The sequence below is a fragment of the Semicossyphus pulcher genome, unplaced genomic scaffold, assembly GCF_022749685.1.
Source record: "Semicossyphus pulcher isolate SPU_LCO1_2020_fin unplaced genomic scaffold, fSemPul1.0.p SCAF_16, whole genome shotgun sequence".
NCBI classification, from domain to species: Eukaryota; Metazoa; Chordata; class Actinopteri; order Labriformes; family Labridae; genus Semicossyphus; species Semicossyphus pulcher.
The window spans coordinates 16,573,854-16,601,162 of NW_027211670.1; the positions used below are offsets into that span (position 1 = coordinate 16,573,854).

The 27,309-nt window shown below is 44.8% G+C and overlaps 1 protein-coding gene across 2 annotated transcripts in view; it reads left to right on the forward strand.

Annotated features, from left to right (window-relative positions):
• LOC138593444 (adenosine kinase-like) overlaps window positions 1–27,309 on the forward strand; it is a 122,928-nt gene that overhangs the window by 42,141 nt on the left and 53,478 nt on the right. For both annotated transcript variants that reach the window (XM_069664452.1, XM_069664453.1), the window contains exons 5-6: window positions 7,718–7,890; window positions 10,892–11,000. In XM_069664452.1, the coding sequence (XP_069520553.1) occupies window positions 7,718–7,890; window positions 10,892–11,000 (282 nt within the window). The remainder of the gene's footprint in view (window positions 1–7,717; window positions 7,891–10,891; window positions 11,001–27,309) is intronic.

The window sequence follows — 27,309 nt, forward strand, 5'->3', positions numbered from 1 at the left end:
CTCACTCCCCACAATTTCCCCCGTGCACGGACGTAACAGCCCCCGAGTTTCCACGTCGACTTCTAAAATGAAACTTATTTGTCACCAGCTATTTTGACGGGCATGTTTGTCGCTCTGCAGCGGCAACGACACATCCTACAGAGGGGCATAATTGCGGACTCGGTCTATCAGCTCGTCTTACCTGTGTTGACCCCGTCACATCCCCTCTGCCTCTACACTGCCGCTACCGCTCGTGCTGCATCTCGTGCATGTGGTTTGCGAAATGTCTTTAATTTCAGGTGTGGTTATCCATCCACTTTTCTGGGGATAAACATCCAAATTCAATTAAGAGAGGCATATTACAATCATTAGTAAAGCTACATTTCTTTAAAAGCAATCACTGATTGTGGGAAAATGTGCATCTTTTGGATTTTTTTCCTTCTTATTTATAAGACACTTTTAAGGGGTCTCCACACACACTTGTCCTTCACATTCGTGAATAAAAACTTGCTTTCCCACTCCCCGTGGAAATAATGTTTTCTGCTCTTCCTTGGCGTGGCCGCCTTCACTGTCCATCATAAATCTGGCAAAACAGGCTAACAGCACCGAACTCCTCACTTTAGCTCAGCTAGCATACAGCATAAGTGACCCGACCTGTTGATGGAGCTTGCTGCAGCATTGCTGTGATTGGTTCAGACGTTGACAAACATGCCAGGAGCATCACCGTTTTTTATTGACAGCTGATCGGCCTGTTTTTTGTGTTAGAGGGGGTGGGACATCTGTGTGTTTGATTGAATTGAAGTGGGAAGAAGCTTTCAAGGTGCATTTATTGTCGTCGGAGTCTGTGAACCTGCGAGCTACCTGTTGGAGACCCCTGCTTCAGGGGGACCCTGCTGTCTGTTTCTCTCCAGTTATCTAATAAAGGCGAAAACAAACTCGTAACCGCTTCGTCCTATCGTACTTGAACCCACCAGAAAACCCCTAAAATTTCAGAATAAAAGTGCGGAGGTACATATCTGTCTGCAAACTTTATATGTTAGATGTCACACACAATTCTCTCTGCCCCCTATGTCTGAGTACAATTTCATAACGTTATGCAATTATCCATCGTAAGTGGGAATCGGCAACAAGAAGCCATCATCAAAGTTACTGGTCCTCAATGAATGAAAAAGTCTGTTTGGTCGCTGATGGAAATGCAAATTGATTTGCATATATTTGAATGCAAAATAGCAAATGAATAAGAAAAAGTGTCCCCGCCTGTATCTTGTTGCAAATAGTTCGATAGGTATGGATGTAAATACTGGATGACATTCAAACACTCTTAAAGGTCCCATGTATCATCACTACCTTGAGATGATTGAATCCCAATAGAAACCAGTTGTTTGATTGGGAATAGCACAGTAAATGATCACAATGTAAACCAATCAGATATCAGGATGAGTACGATGATGCACTGATGGCCTTATTGGCTTGATTGGCTCGATCACACGTACGTTCAGCAATTCAAATCTAATGCTTAGTTGAGCCAAGAAAACAGGAAGTGAGTCAGTGTAGAAATCCTTGCAGGTTGCACAGCTTATGTGATCATCATCAGAGCATCACTCAGCTTCGTTTGGACCTGCAGCCAGAGCCTAAAGGTGCACCGTCGCTGTGAAACAAGCAGACTTTAATAGTGAAACAAAAGCCTCCCCGCCATGCTGGTGTGTCATCAAGGGAGCGAGCCAGGTACTGATCAGAAGACAACCTGGATATTCGAGTCTGATATTAGGCCTGGGTCTCCCACCGGGCTGCACGCTATGCCTCCCCTACGAGTGTTGATTGCAGAGAGGAGAATGCGGTTGACTGATCTGAAAGGAAATTACTGGAGAGAGAGCTTATCCATGCCTTTGACTGATAATCAGCTCATTATCGTGTTGATCATTTACAGCTCTCCCTCTCGGCCGCTCTCTATTCTTTTAGCTGTGTCACTGAAGCAGAGCACAGAGACTTTTAATGGCTTGGCAGGGAGCCCGCTTTGGTGAGGCAGAGTTAAAACAACCCATGCTAGCCCTGGCTAGCCTCCACTTTTTACACAGCACAGGTCCCCACCCCACTTATCAACCCTCCCAGGGACGAGAAAAAATTAAAGAAAAACAACAACAGCGGCAACGACATATGCAACCCTCGACGCGAGCGCTGCCCTAGCACCCCAACACGGCTAACTGTGCATGAAATTGAACTGATTGGAGTTATTGACCAGAAGGCTCCAGCCCCTGAGAGGACAGGGAAGGAAGAGGAGGAGGAGGAGGAGGAGGAGGAGGGGAGCGCTTGTGTGTTACCTGATTGAGTGAAAAATCCTCGGCCGGTTGCTTTGATGCCCGGCACTTTACAGGAAAGAGTGATTTAATGGAAGCTGCCAGACCTCATCAATGTCAGGCCCCTTCGCTCAGACGTGCTTTATATAAAAGCGCTCGGCATGACAGGCCCTGATGGACAGATGTTTGCTAGTTGTTTTAACTGCACAGTAAAAAGAAACATCGATACAAGCCTCCACCTCTGGCTCTAAAAGAGGAGGCTGTTGCAGGCCACCCCGGCTCACAGCACCCTCGCCCTTTTCTATTTTAGGCCTCTAAAAATAGCCCCATTGAATTTTCGCCGGGGTTGATAAGCCTATAATTAATGTGACCATCATTAGGCACGGACATGTTCTTCTCAAGAGGACCCCGCCGGAGAGGTGACGCGAGGAGAATGGACACTTCTCTTCTTGTTTTTCAAGGATGAAGCGAGCGCTTCCAGGAGGCGGAAACCGGAGTGACGGGCCGAGCGGCTTCCCGGCGACGTCGCAGAAGGCGCCACTTTGTTGTCGAGCTGCGGGATAACTCGCAGTGTCATCTATCAACTCCCCGCGAGAAGCCCACTGTGCTGCGTCTTCTGTAGATCTGAATTGCATTGGAATTGCATCATTAATAGAGCCGAAAATGATTCCCAGCAACTCCCGGAGAATACATTGACCCCTGAGGGAGACTAGAAACAAGACGATGTTTTTACAGGAGGAATATCTAACTAGAGGTCCCATTACCGCTTCATCAATATACAGCGGCAAGTGAGCGAGGAAGAGGAGGAGGAGGGAGGAAAAAAGAGGCAGAAAAGGAGGGAATGTAATAGCTTATAGTGCTAATGGCAGTCTGAGCGCTCCGGTCCCAAACATTCAGCCGCCTCATCTCATCCGGGCTGTGTAATTGCCCTCCTGGAAGCTGCCACGCGAGGCGGCTGCCTCCGTAGTGAAGAGTGGCAGCTGCTGGATGTCGAGGAGCAGGGCCTAGGTCAGCTCCCCCAAGTGGGGCTTCTTGCAACCATGAGATGTCATAATTAATAGCTAGCTGGGGCCCCCGGGGCCAGTGCTGGGTGGTTGGGTGGTTCGGTGGGCGGGGAGGGGTGAGATTATTTGGGTAAATGGAAGGCAAACAGACTTATCCTCCATAATGTATACTTATCATGGCTTCGCCGTTAGCGAGCGCGGCGTCACCCCCTCCTGCTTTTCAGGGATATTTTTCACGCTTGTTTGTATTAGATTTCCCTCCCTTATCTAAACGCACGAAGAGATAGTTTGCTGTGGTGTATCATGGGAACTTATTAATCTTTGGGGACCTGCGTTCTCCCTAGTTAAGTAAATATACATGAGCTGCTGCTCAGGATACAAGCTCCCAGCACCTTCAGAGAAATCTGTTACTTCAGCTTCCCTCTTTTCTTCCCATCCTCTCGTCTCTCTCTCTCTTGCTCTCTCTCTCTCTAACATGCCGCCTGGGGCAAATCTTACTCTGTCTCATCTGCTGCTTAATTTCACTGGAGCGGCCCTCAGTAATGAAGCGCCTTGATGTACATTTGCCAATTTCTGCCTCTGCCACTGCGGTATAATTGGGATGTGACTAAGCATGAATACCCGGCGCAGGGTTGGTTGACCTCTCGGCGACCCCGCGAATAGCGCTTTTGTCATAATGGAGGTATTATCTCACATAATCTGGGAATGGAGAGGGATTGTCTGCAGGGTGCCAGGGATGGAAATGAATTGATATAACTCCCCGCTCCTGTGCACCACAGAGGAGGACTAAAGAGAAAAAACTAGATACATTTTTTTACACGCTCATAATGAAGACATTTTCCTCTTATCTGTCGCTGCTTTGTGTTTATTAGAGTAGCAGAGCAGCTTCTGGCAAAAGCAGGGGTGTTTTTTTTTTCTTTTTAGGAAGGGAGGGAGTTTTGATGCTGTGGCACCAGAGAGGATTTTTAGGTTTGTGTGTGTGTCAGCCTTTTCCCTGCGTGGGTGCACTGTGTACTCACGCACAAGTTGGTGTGTATGTGTGTCTGTTAATGACCCTGTAAAATGACAAGCTGAGCTGGCACTGAGAGTACAGCCGACGGTCAGGAAAGAGAGAGAGAGGAAGAGGAGGTGGAGGAGGCAGGAGGGTTCAGACGGAGGTGGGGTTGGAGGGAGGGGTCCACTGTGATTCACCATGCTGTCATCGGACGGACGGGGGCCCCTGAGTGGCCCTCTCTATTCCCACCTGAGAGGCCTGCAAATGGAGGGGCCGCGCTGTCATTATTTACAGCCCGCAGCTCCTAACCTTGGATTCGGAGCTCATCACGGCGGAGGGAAAATCAGATAGGACTTGACGTGTACCCGAGCCAGTGACCTTGATAAGTGTGAGGTGCCTGCAGCAAGAGGTTAGGGAAGAAGAGCTCGCTTTTGTCAGCTTTCGCTGTGGATGTGCGCGTGCGTGTTTGTACACAGATGTGTGTATGTGTTTTTTAAAGCTGGGTAGGGGGGGGGGGGGGGCTCGGCTGAGTGACTGGATCATGACTCAAAATGACACATGGAAGGCCTCTCGTGGGCCGAGATACAGCGGGCATATTTGACATCATTACTGTTCATTTGGTTGGCACGAGTGCTGCAAAGATCAGTCGATTCATAAAAAGTGTATTGAAAGAATAAATTGACAATTATTTTGATAATCTGTTAAGAGTTAATCAAAATATAATTTATTAAGCATTTGCATGTTGCAACATGACTCAGGAGCATGATCACATGGTATGGAGCACAAACACGATCGATTGATCAATTGAAAATGGTACTTAAACACAGGACAACGTTTCTTCAGGAAGGCTCATAGTTAACAAAAAACTGCTGATGTCTGATTGTAATAACAAAATCAGTTTATACATAGATGGGGGATTTAAGGGCCTGTGTCCACTAACTGCATCTTTTGTGCTGCAGTAAGTATATCAGCGTCCTAAACTCAAATACGCCCTCAGTTGAAAGTAGTTCAACTTTTGGAACACCGCTGCGCTCGTCAATGTCCCCTCTCCCTCACCGGCCAATCAAAATCAAGAAGGGGCGGGTATTTGATAACGACTTTATCAACCACAATGGCGGAGGAGAAGCTAATGCTTTCGCTTTCGTGGGTACAATTTCCAGGTGTAGAGCTGCTGCTAACGTCAGCACACGATTCCTTTCTAGTTTTTATGTTTTCTTTGTAAAGTTTCCTCGAATTAAAGCAAATACTTGGCATACAGAGCGATTTTAATCAGACTTAACGGTCACTACCGAGGGAAGCAAAAGTGCCACGAGACAACTTTCGTAACCTAGCAACAGTAAGAGCAGGTGAGAATCTCTTGAGATTGTGGATGCTGCCAATGCATAAACACTGTTTTTATGGACACAGGCCCTTAGCGATAATGTTTAAGATTTGAATTTCAATAAATGTCTGTTAAGTCTCTATCTATCCCCAAATGAGGTTACACAATGGTGATTGAGCCTATGGCCCACTGATGAAAGCCTTTGCATTTGCAGTATTACAGACTGGGTGTCTGTGGAGACTTTCGTGGAAAAAATCACAAGCCCAGTTAGTGACGCGTTTTCCATCAGCCAGCAGTGGTTGGTCTGCCAGAGACGGTAGGCGGAGCTAAGCGACGAGTGTTTGCGAGTAAACAGTAATCTACTATGGCTGAACAAACAAAGAAAAGATCGATGACTACAGATACAACTTCAAAAATAAGTGAAAATCCAAAACAATCGATTCAAAACATTTGACGCTCAGATGAAGGGAAACAGTCTAAAAAGGAAAGCAGCCATCAGCGAGGAAAATCAAGAGTTACAACCGGACCCAACCGTGGACGTCACACATGCAACACTGTCTGGATATCTGGGAAGTGCGCTCCCGCAATTACTGTTTATCGCCATGGGTGCCGCCAAAGAGAACGAAACTGAGATCTTTGAGATTACAGCTTTAATAATACCTTTATCTTTAGTTCATAACATTCCTATGTAATAGATCGTTGTTATTCATCTCCCAGTCGGTTGTCATTACAAAGGTTGATAACCCTCTGATTGCTCTCCAGCCCTTTTATATCTGCTGCTTCATTCTGTCCATCCCTCCTCTCTGATTAACTTTCATTTTGTTTTCCATTGTGGCGTCCAATTTTGGACAAAGCCGTAAATCTTTTGTCTTCACTTATCCTGTCCAAAACATGTGTTTTATTCTCTACAGAAAAAATCTCACCCTGCTTCCTTTTAACAAAATCACTGTGAGACTTTGCTCGGTAAAAATGTTATCTGTTAGTTTCCATGTTGTAAATGACTTCGACAGAATCAGACCTGGTGAAAACAACTTTATAGAAATCTTCAAACTGACGGTCTGGTTTGCTTTTTTAGGTCACATAGAGGCATAAATATTAGATTGAGACTCTTTCATAACCAGCTGAAACTCCTCACAGTAGATTTAGTTTCACTCCAAATTGAACGCTTTGGATTAATAGATGTTTAATACTTAGAGCCTGATGCTTTGCCATGTTAATGCTGGCTCAACACCCTCCCAGATCAGCTGTGTTTGTAAATGTGACCCTTATTTAAAGCAATGAAAATTGCACAGGTAATCTTTTTCTCTTATTTCATTATTTATTCTTCCATCTGAACTACTTACCTGGAGACCAATGGGGAGAGGAAAGGGGGCGGGGGGGATGAAGGCAAAATAACTAGGGAAAGCATCTCTGGACGGGTGATGAAAATGCATTTTTCTTCCCCCACCGAGATGCTATTTGGTCGTGTGAAATGATTAATTTCACACATATACAGGTCATCCCCAAAAGCAGCAACATCTCATTCACAAGGGGCCCCCGTCAGCAACAAAACAGGAGGCTGCGATAAAACGAGCAAACAGCAGCACGGACTGTACGTCAATAAATCTTTGGAGGTTAAACCTGAGCTCTGTAGAATTTGAGCAGCCCCCCCTCCTTCGTCCTCCTCCTCCTCCTCCGCCTCCTCCGCCGCCGCTCTCTCATCAGGTAAAAGTCACTGAGTACATCAGAACTGTCGAGACCTAAAAAAAAAAAAATGGCCGCCGAGCAGTTTGGGTAGCATCCTGTGGTAGCAGGTACACACTCACACACACGCCGAGGCTGTGTTTGCATAAGTAGGATGAAGCCTTGAATTATGGGGTTTGTGTAAATAAGGAGATGAGACTGTTTTTAGCACACAGGCAGAGGAGGGAGCGCTTGGATGAGAACAGTGCCTCTATGTGGAGCTGAATTGGTCTCGGGTTGTTTACGACAGCTCGCAGCCCTCATATATCACAAGCAGTATGTTTGCTGTGAAGCTACAGTTTGTATGCCATCTGCCTTAGCTGAACTTGACCATTCAAACAGACTTATATTTTGTAAACTGAGCTCACTGTAACTGCTGTTTCTATTTTCTCTCTCCCTATAGTGGATGATCCAGGAGCCCCACAGGGTTGCTACCTTCTTCGGGTGCATCGGGACGGATAACTTCGGGGAGATCCTGAAGAAGAAGGCCGAGGAAGCCCACGTCGATGCGCATTACTACGAGCAGAACGTGGAGCCGACTGGTACCTGTGCAGCCTGCATCACCGGAGACAATAGGTTAGCCACCTTTCAGTCACCCCTGACCAGGAAATGACCCCCCTAGCTCAGATTTGAAATACTCCTTTTTGTTCATTTTTACATCCGCAGGCAGGCTCCTCAGGGCTGGAAGTCATAACAGGGAATCATAGCCGGGCTCACACATCAAACGGAGAAAGAACAGCTTGAGTGTGTTTTTTCCAGGCCCCCACTCAGTCTCTGCCGCCCCAGTGGGTTGTCATCCATCTATAGGCTGACAGTAGCAATGTGTTAGAGATGGCTGGGCTATCCCGGCTCTCACCTGTCAGCCTCCTCGCTTGTAAAAAGGGGCTTTAGCGTCTCTGGCGACTCTCACGCTAGCGTCGTCATCAGAACGTCTGAGACAGCAGAGGTCAAACACCCGCGCACACAAATATCACTAACAGAGAGGGCTCTAAGTTCATGATAGACCAGGTGTGGATCAATAACCTCCTTCTCTAAACACTCCCCTCCTCTGCAGCCCTTCATGCGCTGCTACCGGAGTTGTCAGTCAGTCAACGGGGCCGGACCTCGGCCGCCCCGGGAGCCGGCCCCGCTGAACGGTCTTAGTGGGCTTGTTTGATGTGGGCTCTGACACCTGAAAAGGTCAGGTGCCGTGCTCAGGGAGACGAGCTCTGTAATATTTCTTACAGGTGTTTAACAGACAGCTCGGGAGCCCAGAGGAAAGGTCGCCGGCGGGGCCAGATTGGACGGGTGATGGCTTTGAAGGAGTGGGAGTCAGTGTGTCACAGCCCCCCAGGCTTTGATTAGCCCGAGTCTACCGCTGCTACTCAATCTGACAATTTGAGCTCCAGTGTGTGAGGACACTGTACAGTTAGACTAGTCACATTGTAGGTATTAGGTATCAGTTTGTTCAGTAATCAAAGGTTTAATCAGTCTATACCTCCAGGATCTGAGAGTTTAGATTGATATTAGCAGCTCAAAAGGAATCTTTCTGAATCAGATTTCCCCCCCAAAATTGTCCTACATTTCTGACCACATATGTAATTTTGCCATAATATTTAAACATTTTTACATTTTAGCTTGTTTATAAAGAATTTACTGATAATCTTGTTTGGTATGCACTTCTGTCCAGCTAGCTATAAGGGCCTGTGTCCACTAGCGGTGTTTTTTTTGCGCTGGCAGCGTCCACAACCTCAATTTCAGAGCGCTTCTTAACCATGCTAACTGTTGCTAGGTTACGCAATATGTGCTTTTATTTAAGAAAATTTAAAAAACGATGGAAAGGAATCATGTCCTAGCATTAGCAGCAGCTCTCCGCCTGGAAATTGTACCGTTGAAAAAGCGAAAGGATTACCTTCTCCTTCACCTTTGTTGTTGACAAAGTTGAAATAATAAGTCCCGCCCCTTCTTGATGTTGATAGGTCAGCGATGGAGAAATGACATTGACTACTACTACAATGTTCCTGAAAACGCTGAACTGCACTGGTTTTGTATAGAAAACAGGTCCTGCCAGCGCAAAAAAAAGCAGTTAGTGGGCACAGGCCCTGAGACATTGAGTTTTCTTCTGGGATATTTCCCCCAAATTTAGTGCTGCTTACCGCACCATTTAGCATTGCCAACGTATAGCAAAATATGGTGAGTTTTATATGTTATCTGAGACATACAGTCTCTTGCATAAGTATTCAGCCGCCTTGGATTTTTCAACATTTTACAGCGTTACAACTTGCAATTCAAACAGACTTATTTGGGTTTTTTACCTTTTGATTGGCAAACAAGAGCACACCTAAAAGCAGACATCTGTTGGATGCACATGTTAATTTGGTGGATTTGGAGGTTTCAAAGCAAAGCATTACAAGCTTTTTATATTTTTATTTTTGAGTGATTTTTAATAATTAAGCAATATCACATGAGGAGTGATGTACTGAATATCAGCACTGCTAAGTAATCACAGCTGTGCTGATATTCAGTATAACAGCACGACCTCGAGTGTGACATTGCTTTTATACAGTTGTACAAGCGACAAATGGCAAAAGTAACAATCAACAACAGATTGCTCCACTAACTCAACTAGTCCCACAACTTAACTGAAACTGGACCTTTTGTTGCCAAGCAACCCAAACATTCTCCTGCACTCTGTATCCACAGGTGACCACATATCAGCTGTTTACATGTACATGTGTCTGTATGTTTTAATTCATCATCAACCAGTGAAATAAGAGTCTGCTAAGTGATTCAGAGGTACCAGCTCGATCAGTGTAGACATACACAGTCTGCTGTAATGCTAATTAACGCTATTCAAAACACCTGACTGAGATGAAGTGATACCCAAAATGAAAAGTCCCAGTGATGTTGGACTATTTTTTTGTTTTACCGTCACATACAACCCCAAAAAAATCAATTTAATTTGACTGTATTTTACTTTTGGATTGATAGGACGATACACAGCCTGAGAATTGTTGAGAGTTGTTGGGAGACAGAGCTGCTATTCACAAGGACGCTTTGTAATGGGAACGCTTCATGGTGCTAACCGTGGTGAGCGGTTATTTCTCGCCATGTAGCAACATCCTCCTGTCATATGATCGGCGAACAGTTTCCCCCTAAGTAGCGATGATGGCTGCACTCATTTTGATGGCCGCTCATAAAGCGACAGCACACGAGGACTGGCTAATGAGCTATGTTAAGATAATGCCACCTGCTTCACTCTGCGGCTCCCACTACTCACTACTCAACTGGAGTGTTCATTTAGTCATACATGTGTTGTTTTTTCCACCTTTGTTAGCAATGGTGCTGCTTTTCCTGGCGATATAATAAGAGGAAGAATTTGGTGATGGTTTATTGTGACCCTTGGAAAAAAAGGACACAGACCCTTCTTTAAAAGAAAGATCACATCAAGGTTTAGACATTCTAGGAAACCATTATCGTCCTTTTTATGTCTTGAAAGAACAAAGGAAAGTCGGGGAGTGTTTTTAGGGATGTTTTTGAGACAAAATTAAGATGGATGATAAGCGCGGCTGAAGATTTATGGGCTCTGTCTCCGCAGGTCCCTCGTTGCTAACCTGGCAGCGGCAAACTGCTACAAAAAGGAAAAACACCTGGACTTGGACGGCAACTGGGAGCTGGTGAAGAAAGCCAAGGTCTATTATATTGCTGTAAGTGAGACCCTCTACATTCAGAATGACTGTTCCCTAACTCTATTGCCAGAAGAGGACAAAATGTTAAGAGGCTTTATTCAGGAAATGCCTCGCCGCGCCTTCTGCATTGTCAATATATCCATTCATCCTTTGTGGAGTGAAATGAGCTACGTTACCTATTGAGACAATGCGCCTCCTTTCTTTCCCTTTCCCCCCGCGTCTTTGTGCGCGTCGCCGCAGCGCGGTGTGAAATTGTTCTACATGTAATGCATTCATTCAGTCCTTTTAACATGAAGACAAGCCAACAGGTGCTGTGAAAGTGTGAAAATTGATTATTCGAGTTCATTCTGCTTTACCCCCCCCCCTCCTACACAATCTTCCCCTTACAGACACACACAGATGGAGGAGGACAGATGTGAGCTTAGACATTCACACACACATAAGCTGCGCCACTGAGGTAATGTCTTCACTTACAGCTCCTGGAGTAGGATGGCCTGCCATGCTCATGTTTCACTGTTTGGGATTACATTTAATTCTGGCAGATCAACATTTTCTCTGATCTCCAGTCAAGATGATATCCCTGAAATTGCGCCGCATTCCCGCGTCTTTAAGCAGTTCATTATCGGCATAAATCATCCCCACAGTCCTAACCATCAACACACTCTTTAAGCGCATTGTCCCAAGTGAAATTCACAATGCTCCCCCTGTTGCGCGCTAGCCCTCTCAACATAAGCGCACCGTAGTCCAATAATGACAGAGGTTTCATAATTAGCCGCCCCGTCGCAGAAACAAGCACACACCAAAAAAAAAAAAAAAAAAGCCGTCAGAGCTTGTGCCAGAAAGCAGATCAGTCAGTCCATCCTCCAGAGTTTGTGTGGTCCCATTTTTAGCCTCTGCTTCACATTAGCAAACACGGCACATCCTCTGCAAATTGGCAGTTGGGTTTTGCCCACATCCGACAGTCTTGCGCGCAGGGGAAAAGCTTCCGTGGGATTTGAGAGAGGAGGGGGATAGAAGGGCCACAAATGGGTGTTTGTCAGTGCTTGGAATCTCAAACGTCTTTTTTTTTTTTCCTTCTTCTTCGTCTTCGGCGTCCCTCCTGGGCCTCTTTGTCAAAACAGGGGGGATCATTCGCTTTATTAGAGTCCCATTCGCACTTGGAAAGTACTTAGCCAGATACACTGCCACAGCTATTCCCACTTAATACTGTGTGGCGTGTCTAGACCGGTGTTCACTAAGGCCTCCTCTCTCCATTAACCTTGTCGAGAGCACTCAGATGTATTTACCCAATTTACAGCCACATTGTACATTCCCCCTCTCTCTAACCCACTGTACCAACCTCTGCTGCGTATTAATGTGCTTTGTTGATTTTCATTAAACGACTGCAGGGTGGTGCGCGCGCTCTCCTAATCTGTAAATGTAATTACCGAAAACGCGCATGTGTGTACGTTAGCATGTTCTTCGCCCCAAACGTGCGCCCGCGCGTTAAAGGGCTGATTGATGATTCCTGGCAGAGGCTCTCAAGGTGCCTGCTACTATGCGGTGTGATTGGATGAAAACAGAATTATTAGAGGGCTCTTGCAGCCAGTCTGGCTCATCCAGCAGCAGCAGCAGAAGCAGCAGCAGCAGCAGCAGCAGCAGCAGCAGCAGGGCTGGTGGCAGACGCAGAGCAGGGAGGCAGCGCTGCCATTTCTCACAAAGAGAGAGAATGTTGAACTCCTGCCAAATGTTTGGTGGCAGGCTGTTGCTAGGAAATCTGGGTCCTTAGGCAAATCATTGCACAAAGACCAATAACAAAGGCGTGAGGGGGAAGAAGGAACGGCTAAACGCGTTTCAGGCAGAGGAGATCTTCCTCTCTTTTTTTTTTTTTTTTCCTGTGAATGCCATCGCTGCTGCTGCAGTGATGTTTACAGTTATTTCTCTCCCCGACGATTGTAAACATCAGAAATGGAGGGTGATGCATTGTGTGAAGAGGAGATGAGTGACTCTAATTGGTGGGGTTGATGTGTGCGTGCTGGCCCAGTTAGCCTCATCTCCCCCCCTCCTTCCCTTTCACTCCCTCTTTCCTTCCATCCCCATCCCCCTTGGCCCTCTATGGACACCCCTCCTCCTTCTCCTCTTCTTTTTTTTGCTGTCTCCTTTGCCTCCCCCCCCTTCCCTCTCTCTTTCTCCTAGACACACATACACTTGCTGCTAAACACACACAGCATGCACGCACACACTCTGCAGCATACCACTGGCTTGTTTTTCTTACCACTGAGCGCTTTGCCCTGTAATTTGATCTCCACTGTTTGATGCATCCTCCATGATGCCACTTTGAATTAACCTATGGCTCCACAGCTCTCCTTAGCCCCGGCTAATAAAATGGCCTCTCCTTACTCACGCCATTTACATCCAGACACACTGGGAGCAGTCAGTCCATGTCATGGTTAAGCACAGAGAAGCAAAGATGAAGAAGAGGGGAGACGAACAAGACAATTGACTGTGAAAAGGCCTGTTAATGACTGGGCGCAGATGGTCAGAAATAACCCAAGGATAGACGGAGGAGACGCTCGCCTCTGCCAACTGGCCTGGTACACAAAACTCACCCAATGAGACACAAGCTGCAGAGCTGTTAGGTCACAAACCTGATCACAGCTGCGGACGCTGTTCGTTTACGCCCTAAGCTAATGGCGCAATCCCCGTTAGGTTAGCCACGCCCGAGGAAAAAAAAACAGCTAGCCCACCTTTTTTTTTTTTTTTCTTCTTTCAAACAGCGCAGCAACTTGAAGCAGAATGCCTCACACTGTTAACACGGGCACACTGCATATAGCATTAATTGGCAGTTGTATTCTTGCCCTCACTGCAGGGGAAAGCTGAGTTCAGCTTCAGTCACCGTAGCATAATATGCAAGAAAAAAGAGGCGAAGGGGAGGGCAACAAAAAAAAAAAAAAAAAGCGCAATACTGGCACCACAAGCAGCACGTCAGACTGCTTACACTCCAGAGTGGCACACACACACCATATACACACACATTGTTCCTCCGCCCCACCAGCCCCTGCAATTTGCAGCCAAAAAAAAAAAAGTGAAGGGAGAGGTTTTCCACACACACACACAACTAAGTGACATCTCATCAGCCAGCCGAAGGGCTGATTAGCACAGAGGTGACTGCGGCTGTGTCTCCGTCCAACTCAGAGGACCACACTGTCCTCACGCTGACCTTGAGCCCCCTCTCTTCTTCTACTCTCCCTCTCACTGCCGCTCTTTATCTCCAATGTTCCTCTCCTCCTCTGACTCCCTCCCTTCCTTTCCTTCCTTCCCTCTCTTATTTTTCTGTCTCTTCTCTTTTTCCCTTTCTCACTCTGTGCTGCACCACTCCGCACTGCCCCTGTCCTTCCACATAGCCGGGGAGGGATCACGAGGCAAAATGCAGGCAGTGGAGAGAGAAAGAGGGAGGGAGGGAAAAGAGGAGAAGTGGAAGGGGGGGAGAAAAAAACTGGCAGGCTCCCCCTTTGTCTGCAGGCGATCAGTTACAGTCTTGGTTGCCGATGAAATTTAATCCCCACCGCATTTACATGCCAAGTTTGACTTCTGGCAAGCCTTATTAAATAGATTTGTAAATCATTTCATCTTGATTAGAATCTGTTCTCAAGGGATCAACATTTTTTCGCCTTGCTTGTGTTTTGTTATGTGCACAATCTGTGCCCACTGGTGTTAAAAATTTGAAAGTCAACCCCTCGGTGCTGTTATTTTTTTCCTGTGCGAGTGAGCGCGGGCTGTAGGTTTAGGGGGGACAAAGAGCGATGGGTGCCAAGTCCCGTCCGTCAGCGGCCGAGCCACTGTGTCAGCATGTCTCCCATCTCTGGAGGTCATGTCAGCGGGCGAGCGGCCGCTTATGATGTGCCTCCTCTTTATTAGGCTGACACCACAGCGTCTTTAGCATGGAACAATGTCATTTCAAATTGTTCCTAATCAGATGGCATTTTGTAATTGCCAGCGAGCGTCTTATGAATATGAATTCATAATTGTTCAATTACAAGACGACTGCATCATATTTATTGGCTTATTTATTTTTTTCTCCCGCTGGCCTGGGCCAATTATAGGATTTAAATCTAGAGGCAATCAAGTGATAAGGGTGAGGCATTTAGTGTTTGCTGTCACTATATAATTCTCTCCAATGTTAAACATGCATCTGGGAGGGCCCGGGTTTGTCAGGAGGCTGCGCGCGGAGGTGCACCTGCCTAATTGAGTGGTAATGAGCTGTCAGGAGTACGAGCTCCGTGATTGGCTCTCGGCGGGGCGTCCCGTGCCAGTGGGACGTATGGGCTGGCCCCGGCCCTGCTGGAGGATCCGCCAGCTCCACACCCCTCCGAGCCACGAGTGGGCGGAGTGTAGTAAATTAGGGTGGAGAGGCCAAGCGATGCTGGCTGCGGAGACATCCTGTGGCTTTCGCTCCTCTGTGGGATTTATTTAGCTTGTTTACAATTATCCTCGCTCCTGATTTGGGTTTACTCCTTCATGATAGAGGGGGGAGAAGATTTATGATGTTTTGCTATACTGTGCCCTAAACATCCTCCATTTATAGAAGACGTCCTGCTTTTCTCTGTTTTTTACTCAAAGCAGCTATTGCACCTTTCATGTAACTGCGATTGAATGAGTTTTGTTTATAGAAGAATAAGACAGTCCAGTGCTTTGGTTGAAATCACTGCTATTCTTTTAGGAGTTGCAAATTAGTGTGAAATTTAAGTACAAAAAAGTCTCAGCTAAAAAAGTAGTGTCAGATAGCATATCAACCAATATACACTAGTAGTGCAACATTGCAATATTTTCACATCTATTGATATGACAATAAAAGTTGTATGATTTAACTCCTGTTTGTGACAGTGGAAAAGATCATACACTGCTCATTCTAAGGTGTTAATACTATATTAGTAAGCAATGAACAAGGCAGCAATTTCTGACACAGCTATTAGGTACATGTCATTCTAGTGTCGCATGTGTCTATATATAGCTTTGAATGCAAAGAGTAGCAACTGGAGTGGGCTTGCAAAGGGTTATACTATCATAAATATAGTTCATCCATCCATCCATCATTTATCTGTACTGCTTATCCTGTTCAGGGTTGCGAAGGGGCCGGAGCCGATCAGCTGTCATTGGGCGAGAGGCGGGGCACACACTGGACTGATCCAGTCAATCACAGGGCTAATATAGTGAATTTAAAATATTAATTATAATTATTTACATGTTTTTGGATAATTGTTGCATATTGTTTTGAGTAGAGATGATCTGTTACCTTTTTCCCCCCCTGATACCGACTTGGGTACTAAAACTTGACTAAAACTGACTAATATTGGTAACCCTCCAACTCCAGTGGGATAAAAATATATACTGATATAATAGTTTTTTAACAATATACTTCTAACCTTCAGGGAAAGCCTCAAAATGAACATGAAACTGCTGTAGTTTGTGTTTTTTTTAATTATAATTATCTTAACTTAAAACGTCCTAAATCAGTGGTTCTCAACTGGTCTCCCCTCAGGACCCACATCCACGTCCTTAATGACTAATCGCAACCCAAATATCTGAACATTTTCAACGGCTCAAATGTATTTAAAGAAAGATGGTGCAGTTTAATACAGTAGTATTAACAATACAGTGATATAAACAGTATAATAGTCATGCTCATCAAGTTTCAGGAATGTAAATGTTGCTGGGATTACCCAATCAGCGGATAACATGGAGGGGGAATAAACTACACTACTACTGCACGCACATCACAGGAAACCCACGTCCTTCAAAATAAAAGCGCAGGAAAGACTTTTTGCCACAACTATTTTTTTTCACATCCACGACCGACTGAAAACAGCTCTGCGACCCATTATGTGTCCCGACTCAGCAGTTGAGAACCACTGTCCTAAAGCATATGATAGGAAAACACAGAATGCTAACATTCTGCTAGCTTAAAGTGATGGTACACTTTCGGCTACCACCGCTCTGTTGTTGTTAGCAAATGGTCACATGATTTATTACCCCAAAACAGTGCTTCTGTTCTGACCCGAAAAAGCTATTGCTAATTTATATCATGGCTGAATACTCTGCTACTGTTTTTAAAAGAAAGAAACAAGTCAATTTTGTGGGGGTAATAAATTATGCTAACGGTTGTATTGGCTAGCATACTCCGAATACTCAATGCCACACTTGAGGCAAGTACTCTAGTTTCTTTCTGTGGCTAACTTTAGCTACATTACAAACTGTTAGCACTTTAGCTCAGTCATAAGCTGGTTGTGTAATTGATCCAAACCCTTATTGTACAGCTCATATAAAGTACCGAACATATCGTAGCATAAAATGGAAATGCTGGTGTTCAAGTAAACTATAAGTGCCTCTTAATTCTTCTGTAGCGCCTTGGTAAATGTACTGAATGACTTCCCTCCACTGCTGGTTTGTTTGTTGGATTAACTACAATATAAACACAGCGGGCTCTGCCAAAGCATCTATGTTTGAAATAGTTGTGCGGAACGTTTACAGGATGTCAGGGTTCACCTCATTGTGTTGTTACGGAGGAGAAGTTCTCTTCCCACTGAGCGCCAATCTATTTTAGTTTAGATTGTACGATTTTATTTATTTGTTTGTGGAAATGTGTGTGGAAATACTCAAATGTTGGCAGAGCTGTGCTGGTTTTATTTTGGGACTCTTTATTTCCAGCAGCCTAATTTGAACAAGAGTAAAAAAAACAGCTTTAATCCAGTGTATCTTGAGTAATTGCCTCTTGGAGGGGGGGCACATTTTTTGGACTCTGGCAGCTTTCCAGGCTGTAGTCCATATTACTCTGCCAGCATGCAGTGACTTTCTCCTTGTACACCCACGTTACCTTGTAAAAACAGTTTTTCTTCTTTCAGCAGGGAAAACACCATGTCCTTTCACCCCGGATTACTGTGTGCATCTGCTCCACCGGCAACAAGTCTGTTTTCCTCTGCCTCGCTCCAAAAGGGATGAAATAGTTCAGACTTAATGATATTTCTACTTCCCATCACCTTGTCCCTCCGCTCTCTCTGCTTCAAAGCAACCTGCTTGTGTGTGTGTGTGTGTGTGTGTGTGTGTGTGTGTGTGTGTGTGTGTGTGTGTGTGTGTGTGTGTGTGTGTGTGTGTGTGTGTGTGTGTGTGTGTGTGTGTGTGTGTGTGTGTGTGTGTGTGTGTGTCGCTTTTTTTTTTTATTCATGAGGCAAAGTTGTAAAAACGTAGAGTAATGTTTCAGTCCTACGCCGGGTTGTTGTGGCCATTTGTGCGAGTTCCACCGCTTAATTGAATAGACTGAGTAATTATTTGTCAAGTAACGCTGAGCAGAAAATAAATAGCCACTTTGCGGCCGTGAATTGTGCCTGATGGCCATGTGTTGATACTCTCACCAGGGAGAGTAAAAACCTGCTCTACTGGCTAAGTATCTGATTAAGATTCACATGATGAAGCCGCAGACGCTTTAGGATAGTGTGTCTCCTGGGCAAAGATGGGGAGTAGAGTTAAGTGTCAGACGCTGTTATATTATCACGCTGGAGCATAAAGCCTCGACTGAATAAATATTGCTGGAATATTCCCCCTCCGCACACTTTGCCGGGTCAGCTCGACGGATCCTGAAGGCGGCCTGCGAAGGATTAGCACAGATGTGCATCTCTGTGCAGCAGATGCTGGACACTGTTCTTTAAGAATTGTTTCCTTCTGCAAGGTTTCATTTTTTCCCTTTTATGTCGCTGTAATTTGTTTATGGTCTGTAATAAGCCTGCGCATATCTTCCTTCTGCCAGTTTGGCCTGGATCCATTACAAACTGCCAGTAATTTCTTCCTTCTCCCTCTTTTAAAGGAGACTAATGACTTATGAGGATAATATAAAATTTTGTAGGGATTTGATAATTCATTCATTTAAGTTATAATCCTCAGGATATTTATTAAATCACACCTCAAGACTGACACCGACATTTTGTCTGCAGCAGCCGTATAATGTATTTAAACTCTGTAATTAAGTCTCTATTCACCTGTTTACATTGTAACCAGCTGATAGATGATCTGCAGAGGGCTGCGTCAAATACGCTTTAAGTCGTGGTCTAATCACAAGCAAGTATAGAACTTTTTATTATAGACTAGAAGTTGGTTGTACAATAATTCAAATAGTCTACACATGCACAAAGCATTCACGGTGAACTATGCATGTGTGCAAGTGTAGGACAGTGTTGAGGACAAAATCTTGGGCATGCATGCAAAATTCACCACCAAATTTCACCACTAAATAGTTAGTGTTACTATATTAGGCTTCTGTAGTTTGCATCAGTATGTAATGCAATTGGTTATTCTTTTAATTTTTATTCATTTATTTATATGTGCAAAGAACGTGCTGTACAGGAAGGACAAAGCATGACAGGGTAACGCAAGGAGATGATGAACAACCCCAAAAACAAAACACAAACGACAACAAAACGTCCATATTTTTAATGGGCTGCACTGAAAACTTCCTGGTTTTCACAGTGAAGCCAATGCTCAAGTGCCTTAAACCTGCGTTCCATCCAATGACCAGCAGGGGGCTACTGCACTAGAGGCCGATTGTATGCAAGTGTACCAGAAAATGACCCTTCTTCTTACAACAGTAAACATTTCCTAAAGAGTAGTCGCTAGTTTCAAGTCCTCTTTGATACAGCATGATGTTAATTTTGCAAATAATTGCCGTAATTAGAGTTAAATAAACGATAAAATAGGATATCCTTTCGGGCGTGGCAACCTGTAAGTTAATAAACAAAATATTATACGTCGGTTGGTGAGCTGACAGAGCCAGGTTAGCTGTTCCCCCTGCTCCCAATCTTTATGCTAAGCTAAGCTAAGCTAGGCTACACTTATCCTGTCTGTAGCTTTTTATTTGATGCATAAGTAAATTTGATCTTCTCATCAAACTCATCAAGACAGTGAAAAAGCATGCTTTTAAAAATGCTAATGCTACAAGCTAATGCTTTTCATCATCTCGTATCTGTTATATTTTTGTATATATTGTCAAATCTATTATTAAAACTTTTTCTTCAGAAGGTTTATATTGCACCACCAAATGGTAAATTACATTTACAGAGTACAGAAGAAGAAAAACCTCATATTTCTGAGGCTGGATTTGTGGACTTGTGCTGGTATTTGCTTGACAAATACTTTTATATCATGTGTACGTCTCCTCTGATGGATATATTGAAAACTAGTTGTGCAGCAGCAGCAGCAGGCTGATACGTGTCTGGGTTTCAGTAAACATGTCTGGGGTTAGCACGTGCAGAGGGAAAGTGTTTATTTTTCATACATGGTCCCACTCAGACATAGCTAGTACTCTGACCTTATCTATTGTTTCTCAAGTGTATATTGTAAGCAGCTTTGTGAGGCTTTATAGAGACTTAGCCCGCAGGGCTGCCATTGCTCTGGTGGAACATTTGGACCTCTGGCAAGTGTCAGATTTTCAGCAGCACATTAAATCTCTTAACCCAGTTCTTTTTTCCCCTCCCCTTCCTCTCTCTGTCTCCCTCTCTTCCTCTTCCCCTCTCCCCATGCCATGCTAACAAGCTGGCTGTGATTTATTTTTCATGTGTGGCGTTGTCAGCCTCACTCCGCCATTTTTTTTTTTTGTGTTTTTTTGTTTTTTTTTCCCCGGCATCTAAACTCTTGTGCCAGCGGTGCGCCTGGTGCCCGGGGGCCTGAGGGGGCAGAGTGGAAATGCAGCCAGAGCAGCTGCACATCCACCCCGACCGGGCAGAGTCCTCCAGTCGCGCTGTGATCGGGAGGCCAGAGCCACTTTGATTAGCATGTCCGTCGTTATTGGCCGGCTTGAATGTCATGCACCGCGAGCCCAGTCGTCTAATGCTCCGGCTGGCCAACGGGGCGCTCCTTGCAATTACTGATAGGGCTGCTTGTTCCAGCGTGGAGGGACGCCAAAGTGCCAAATGATTGTCCTCTGCAAATAAAAAGCAGACATCTTCCTTTTTGATGTTCTATATGTGCGTGCCTTATTTTCAGATGCTGTGGCGCAATCACATTTGAAAGCATTTTGCGCTCCCAACATAACAAGGGGGAACCAATCAAAACAATAACTGTGGTTCCTTTTGACAAAGCCCTCGGCTCACAATTGTCAGAAGATGTAAGCTGACTCATCCACACAAGAAGGGCATGTATCCCTGGGAGCGAGGGGCGAAAAAGCTATGATGAATCTTCCCCTCTGTGCTCTGCTCTCTCCACTGAGCCTGCATGGATTAATTACATGACTAGTAGCTAGTTTAGTCCCATTATTTATTTTTTCTAATGAATAATTTTACTCTCCCTCTCCGGCTCGATTTTATTCTGCTCAGGACTTTTTCGGTTTCACCCCCGTGGAAATAAGAATGCATTGATTATTTTCCATCTAGCAAATATCCCACCAACTGAGGAATAACATGCCTTCCCCCTAATTGGTTTGTTTATCTTGAGCAACAGACTCTGGGTTTGTTTGGACTCTGGCTGGCATCCACACACTGCACCGCTCCTCAGCATGATTACTCACCTTGGGAGGAAGGCTGCTGGAGCAAGGTTGATGTTCCCCGCATAGACATCAGGCTGTCATTCTCCCCGCTTATGTGACATCATTTGCCAAGACAGATTTGTTACAGGAAAAATAAATTCAGGCCTAAAAAGGGATTGATTTAAGGACAGGCTGCGAGTGGAAAAAAGGCGACAGGAGGGATGGGGGCTCCCAGACACATTTCACCACAGAGAGGGCTCGGGCCGGATCCAAACAAGCTGCCAACAGAAGATGGATTCTGGCTTCATGTATAATTGATAAACTGTATGTTCTAGGTGTCAGCTTTAAAGAGGCAGCTAGGACTATATCAGGAAGCTATTTTTCCTCTCCGAGGCGAGCATCATTTTTATTTTGTCCTCCCCCGTTCTCTGGCTTATCTGCTCGGTTCAGAAAGCCCCGTTGAAAATTATCGTTTTCTTTGAAGGCGACGTTCGGGAAGTGCGGCTTTAAAAGCACATCCTGTTCCTGCGCCTATTAGGAGCGCTAGTCCGGGGCAGATAGCCATCTGCAAAGTTGACGGTACATCCTGCGTTATCAGGATTAGCCATCTCACTCTTGACACCTAGCACATTAATATTAGCTATGGGAGACTCAACCCTGCTGAAAGCAGCATAAAAGGATTAATGCAGCGCTTATCCTTTTGGAAATAATGCCCTTTATTGAGCGGATTTGACTCTGTAAAGGCTAATGATGACATTGAATGGAGCCAGAATAAGTAATGGTGCATCATCCCGTGTCATGCAGCCAGAATAGTCGCTATTTGCATTCCGACGGCTCAAACTGTATTGATTTTGCTGAAGGCGTCGGGTTGTTTTTCCTCCGCAGCGGTCTGAAAGTGTTACTCAATCATCAACGTCCTGTAGCTAATGACAGTCCTCTCCCCGCAGGCCCAATGACACGCTCCGTTCATCGTCATACTGTACGCTCAGATCTCACCTCTGAGCACTTTGAGCCGCCGCAATTACTGTACATGATACACAATATGCCGGCACGTCAGTCCTCCCTGTCTGTCAGGCAGAGGCATTAATGTGGCCCTCTTTAATAGTGATACATTTGTTCCCTGCCACTCAGATCTATGAGTGGTAGCTGTACAGTTTGTACCAAGAGGGCTATATCAGTGGACCTGAGGAGGCAGGAACACCAACATTGTGCCCTATTATTTCCCTTTGACGCAATATAATAGCGGTGAAAAGCAGTTTTCTATTGTGTTTTTAACACAGGACTTGAAGTGCAAAAATTGGCATGATTCATATTGCTCTTACGCTGCCCCCCTCCCCTGGATGTAAACAGGATATTTGCCTGCACGGGGTAACTGGATCCTGCCACAGTGAGAATTTAAATCAGGCTAAAATGATTGTAATTCAGTGGCAGAGAGTCTCCTTGAACCCTTAACATGATTTGATTATAAAGAGGTTAAACAACTGTAATAATAAATCTGTCAAAATTTTAATAAGATGTGCCATTTTGTGCCGGGCATTATGGCACTGAGGGGCAGAGAAGTGGCCATCAGGGCCACCTGAGAACATTCGCTCTGTTCTTTCTGCTAAATTGAAGCTTCCCCGAGGTGTTTTTTTTTCGAGCTGACAAGATAGTAACCTTATCAATCACAGCTGCTTCCCTCTCTCTCCCAAGGACTTGTGTTGATATGTTCTAAGTGCTCTCTCCTTTGGAGCTTTTAATGGGAGTAGTGCATGCTCATTTGAGCGATGCCTGCCTGTTTCTTAATGAGCTGATAAAGCTCCAATTATGGAGGCAAATCCTGATTTCTGATTTGCATTACCGACTCTTGTTTCACCACACACAGCGGAAATGTACATGATTGAGGTGCTGAGACGTTGGCCTGTCTTTCCAGAGACTTGTGTGTGTGTGTGTGTGTGTGGGGCGGGGGGGGACACAGGAGATGGACAGATTAGATTAGATACAGTAGAGGCAGCACGGCCCCGGCCGTTTGTGCGTAGAATGTGATTTAGTTGTGAGGTTTGAGCCGGGGCTGTGGGGCCGCTCTGGGCTCCGTGATGGGTGAGGGGACAGACTGACAGTGACAGTGGGGTGGTAATGGCTCCGAATGAGGAGGAATGGCCCCTGTAAGGCCCCCTTCTCCCAGTGGCAGAGCAGAGCAGCCCTGTCCAAATACACTGCAAAATGAATTCCTCTCTGCACCTGTGTGGGTTTTTTTTTTTTTTTGCCTCCCCTCAGAACTAGAAATGGAGGCTATTTATAGCTCCACCAATCTGCGAAGAAATAGTGAAAGAAATGGAAAACGCTCCCCCTTAAAGAAATCCAGCCTTCACATTTATTAAGTATCAGCTGCTGCGGCGACGCCACAGCACATCAGATGTTGAGACATCAGTAGGAGTGAAAAGATGAGAGGGGTGTTGTATCACATTTGCAGCTTCTTTTCTTTTTTTTGAACAGGACCCCAATCCAATAGCCGAGAGGGAGACTCGAGGCTGATCAAAGTCGACCTCTGGATGTGTGATCAGAGATGTGGACATGTCAGAATGAGTGCATATAAAAAAAATCCCAGGTTTGTTTTCGTGCAGGCTCGTATTTGCCCTCTTTGAAACTGAAACATCATGTCTAGAACTTTTGGCCGGGGAGCTCTGCGGTTCATGAAAAATGCATCCACTCCGCTCTTCTTCTAACTCCTCGCCTCTGATACCCTTGTCATATCATATCCATGTCATGTCAGAGTGTGTATTAATTATGTAGCAGGCGCAGTTGAGGAGACAATATTGATGCATCTCAACTTGACGTCCTATGTATCTTACTCTCTCGTCGGTGGGAAATATAAACACATGCTTAATTGAGGATGAGATGACGCTTTAATGTTTGGAGTTGTGGGTAAATAATTCTTCGCCAGTGTTTACAGGAAGTGTAGTTTCCTGCCTCTCCGTTTTATCCTCACTCAACTGTTTTGGTCACCTTTTTTCCGGTTCAATGGAGGCGTTCGACCCGGTCATCCTGCCTGTGCTTTTTTCCCTCTCCTCTCTAGTAGTCGCTCAGCATATTGTCCACAACCTTTTGTAGGCGCCCCCCAAATTGCAAAGGTAATTTATTTTCTTCGCAGGCAAAATGACACATGAGTAAGAGGTCACATTGTAATACGAAATTGCTCGGAAAACTGTTGCGCACATGCCAGATCCTGTTTGTGTTTCTGTTTACGAGTCCTCCTTGTGCTGTAATCGTACAGAACTGTGACAGCGCATGCATATTTTCCCCTCACCAAATAAGTATCAAGAGGGAACGCAGTTCTGGATGGTTCCGTTTGAAATACAGCTGTTTCCCTGCAGTCCTCTTCCTTCTTCTGTAACAAATGGTCTCTCAGGATTAAAACCACTACAAACACTTCAGAGAGATTAATCTTCTTCCAGGACCTCGTTCAAAAGTTGCATTTAAAAGGGGAGAGAAAAGATTTACACACTTGTGCGTTTAATGCCAAGCCGGATATCTGTTTTCCTTGCAGATATAGATTAACTACGTCTTGAATGAAAGCATACTTTAAGTAGATAACCCTGTCATTGCCAACAACAGACTCAACATTGATCCTCTGCCTTTTGTACTGCTGGAATGATTGTTTTACAGCGCGGTGATTGCAGCGGTTTGGCAGCAATAATTGGAAGTTCAAAGCGTCGATCTGTGAGTGTAGCCTGGGGATAGGTTTCTGGAGAAGCTGACACTTCAGACGTATTATGAAGCCATCACGTCTAATTTGCACAGGCCTCTTTTGTAATTTACCCCCAATTCAAAAGGAACGGTCTCCTGCTCTGCAGCACAATGCACACTCTGCTTGCATTGTTCACGCTCATTGAAAGAGACACTGAGTGAATGAGTCGTGGAGCTCAAATAATGCGCAGCACTGTTCCTGTCATATTTGTTGCTGTGTAATGGCTCCTGATTTGTAGTTTCCTGCAGCGCCTTTTTTCGGTTTGGTGCAGAGCAGGCGGCGCTGCATCGAATTCTGTGCATCCAGTCTAAGCAACTTGTTTACATCGCTCTGCTGAGGCAACTACATGTCAGATAAAGCGCCTAAAAACGTTGTCTTATACTCTTTGAGAGGGGGAGGAAACCTCTTCAGAGGGAGGACTGGGGTTTTCCACATGCCGCCCAGACATTCTCACACATATTGAGTTTGTCTGTGTGCATCTTTGAAGATGCAAATGTGTCGACCACATGTAACCAACCACCCAGCGAGAAGCCGAGTTGCTCAACTGCCTTTCTCACGGCTCTTAAATGGCTGCCAGTGATCTTCAGCGGCTCCATGTGTCTGTGAAGCCTGCAGTTCTTTTCTAACTGACAGATTAGTTTTTGTGGGATATTGAATAATTTGTGCACATTAATCACCGAGCAAAAAACGTCAGTGTAACTACATTAGTCGACGGAGGAGAGTTAGGTTGTAAAATTTTATGACTTCACATGTAGCAACCTGTTAGACTAGATAGTGTGTGTGTAAGCTTTACAGTTTAATGACACATAAGCCATTAAATGAGAATCAGTGTTAACTTGTTGTAGCTTGAGTCAGTAAATTGACTTATCAGCGTAACAATTAGGGCTTAACAATTAATCCTTAAAGTCAAAGCATTTTGTCAACTACATTTTAGAACATTTCCTCTTTGTGTACACAGAGCATGAAGGAGCAACAACATGGCAGGCTGTAAATTTTACAAAACACGTCTCAAAATGACTCATCATCGTACACAGGGTTTTCACAAGGTCTTCCCCCTGTCCAAAACAAACAGACCCTGTGATATAAACCTGAAAAAACACTAAAAAAAGAAGTTTCAGGTTAAATAAAATATGTATTTTCTACGCTTTTCTTCAGCAGACTCAAGCTGTTCGAGGGGCTGCTGCTAGCTTGTTTCTAGGTGCTTAGCTTGTTTTAAATTTAGGATTTCTTCAGTTTCAAGGTTTGTACTCGAAGCCAAATTCTCCACAGAGGTCCCTTCTGCTCCAAAATAAACAGACCCCTTGATATAAACCTGAAAAAAACTATAGAAGTTTTGGATAAAATGTATTTTCTACGCTCTTCGTCAGCAGACTCAAACTGTTGAATGGGCTGCTGCTAGCTTGTTTCTAGATGATTAGCTTGTTTTAAGTTAGTATTTCCTCAGTTTCAAGGTTTGTACTAGAAGCCAATTTCTCCACTCTGCTACAAAACAAACAGACCTCTTGATATAAACCTGAAAAAACACAAGACAGAAGTTTCAGGTTTCAAAAAAACTAGTTTTTTTTACGCTCTTCTTCAGCAGACTCAGGCCATTCGAGGGTCTACTGCTAGCTTGTTTCTAGCTGCTTAGCTTGTTTTAAGTTTAGGATTTTTTCAGTTACTAGACGCTGAATTCTACTCAGAGGTCCCCTCTGCTCCAAAGCAAACTGACCCCTTGATATAAACCTAAAAATCACAAAAAAAGAAGTGTATTTTCTACGCTCTTCTTCAGTAGACTCAGGCTGTTGGAGGGGCTGCTGCTAGCTTGTTTCTAGGTGTTTCGCTTGTTTTAAATTCAGGATGCCTTCAGTTTCAAGGTTTTTATTTGAAGCCAAATAATTCACAGAGGTCCCCTCTGCTCCAAATCAAACGGGCCTGGTAATTAAAACAGGTAAAACACTGAATAAGGCAGTTTTTTGTTAAATTGGCCGTTTTTCTGTTGCGCTTTGGCAGGGCTACGGGGCTCAGGTGCTGCAAGTGGAAATGCTGCTAACTTTAGCTCACTAGCTGTCATAAAACCTTCACCTTGTTAAATGTTCTAGTTAAAACAACAGTTATGTGACTCAAATAAGCAAATA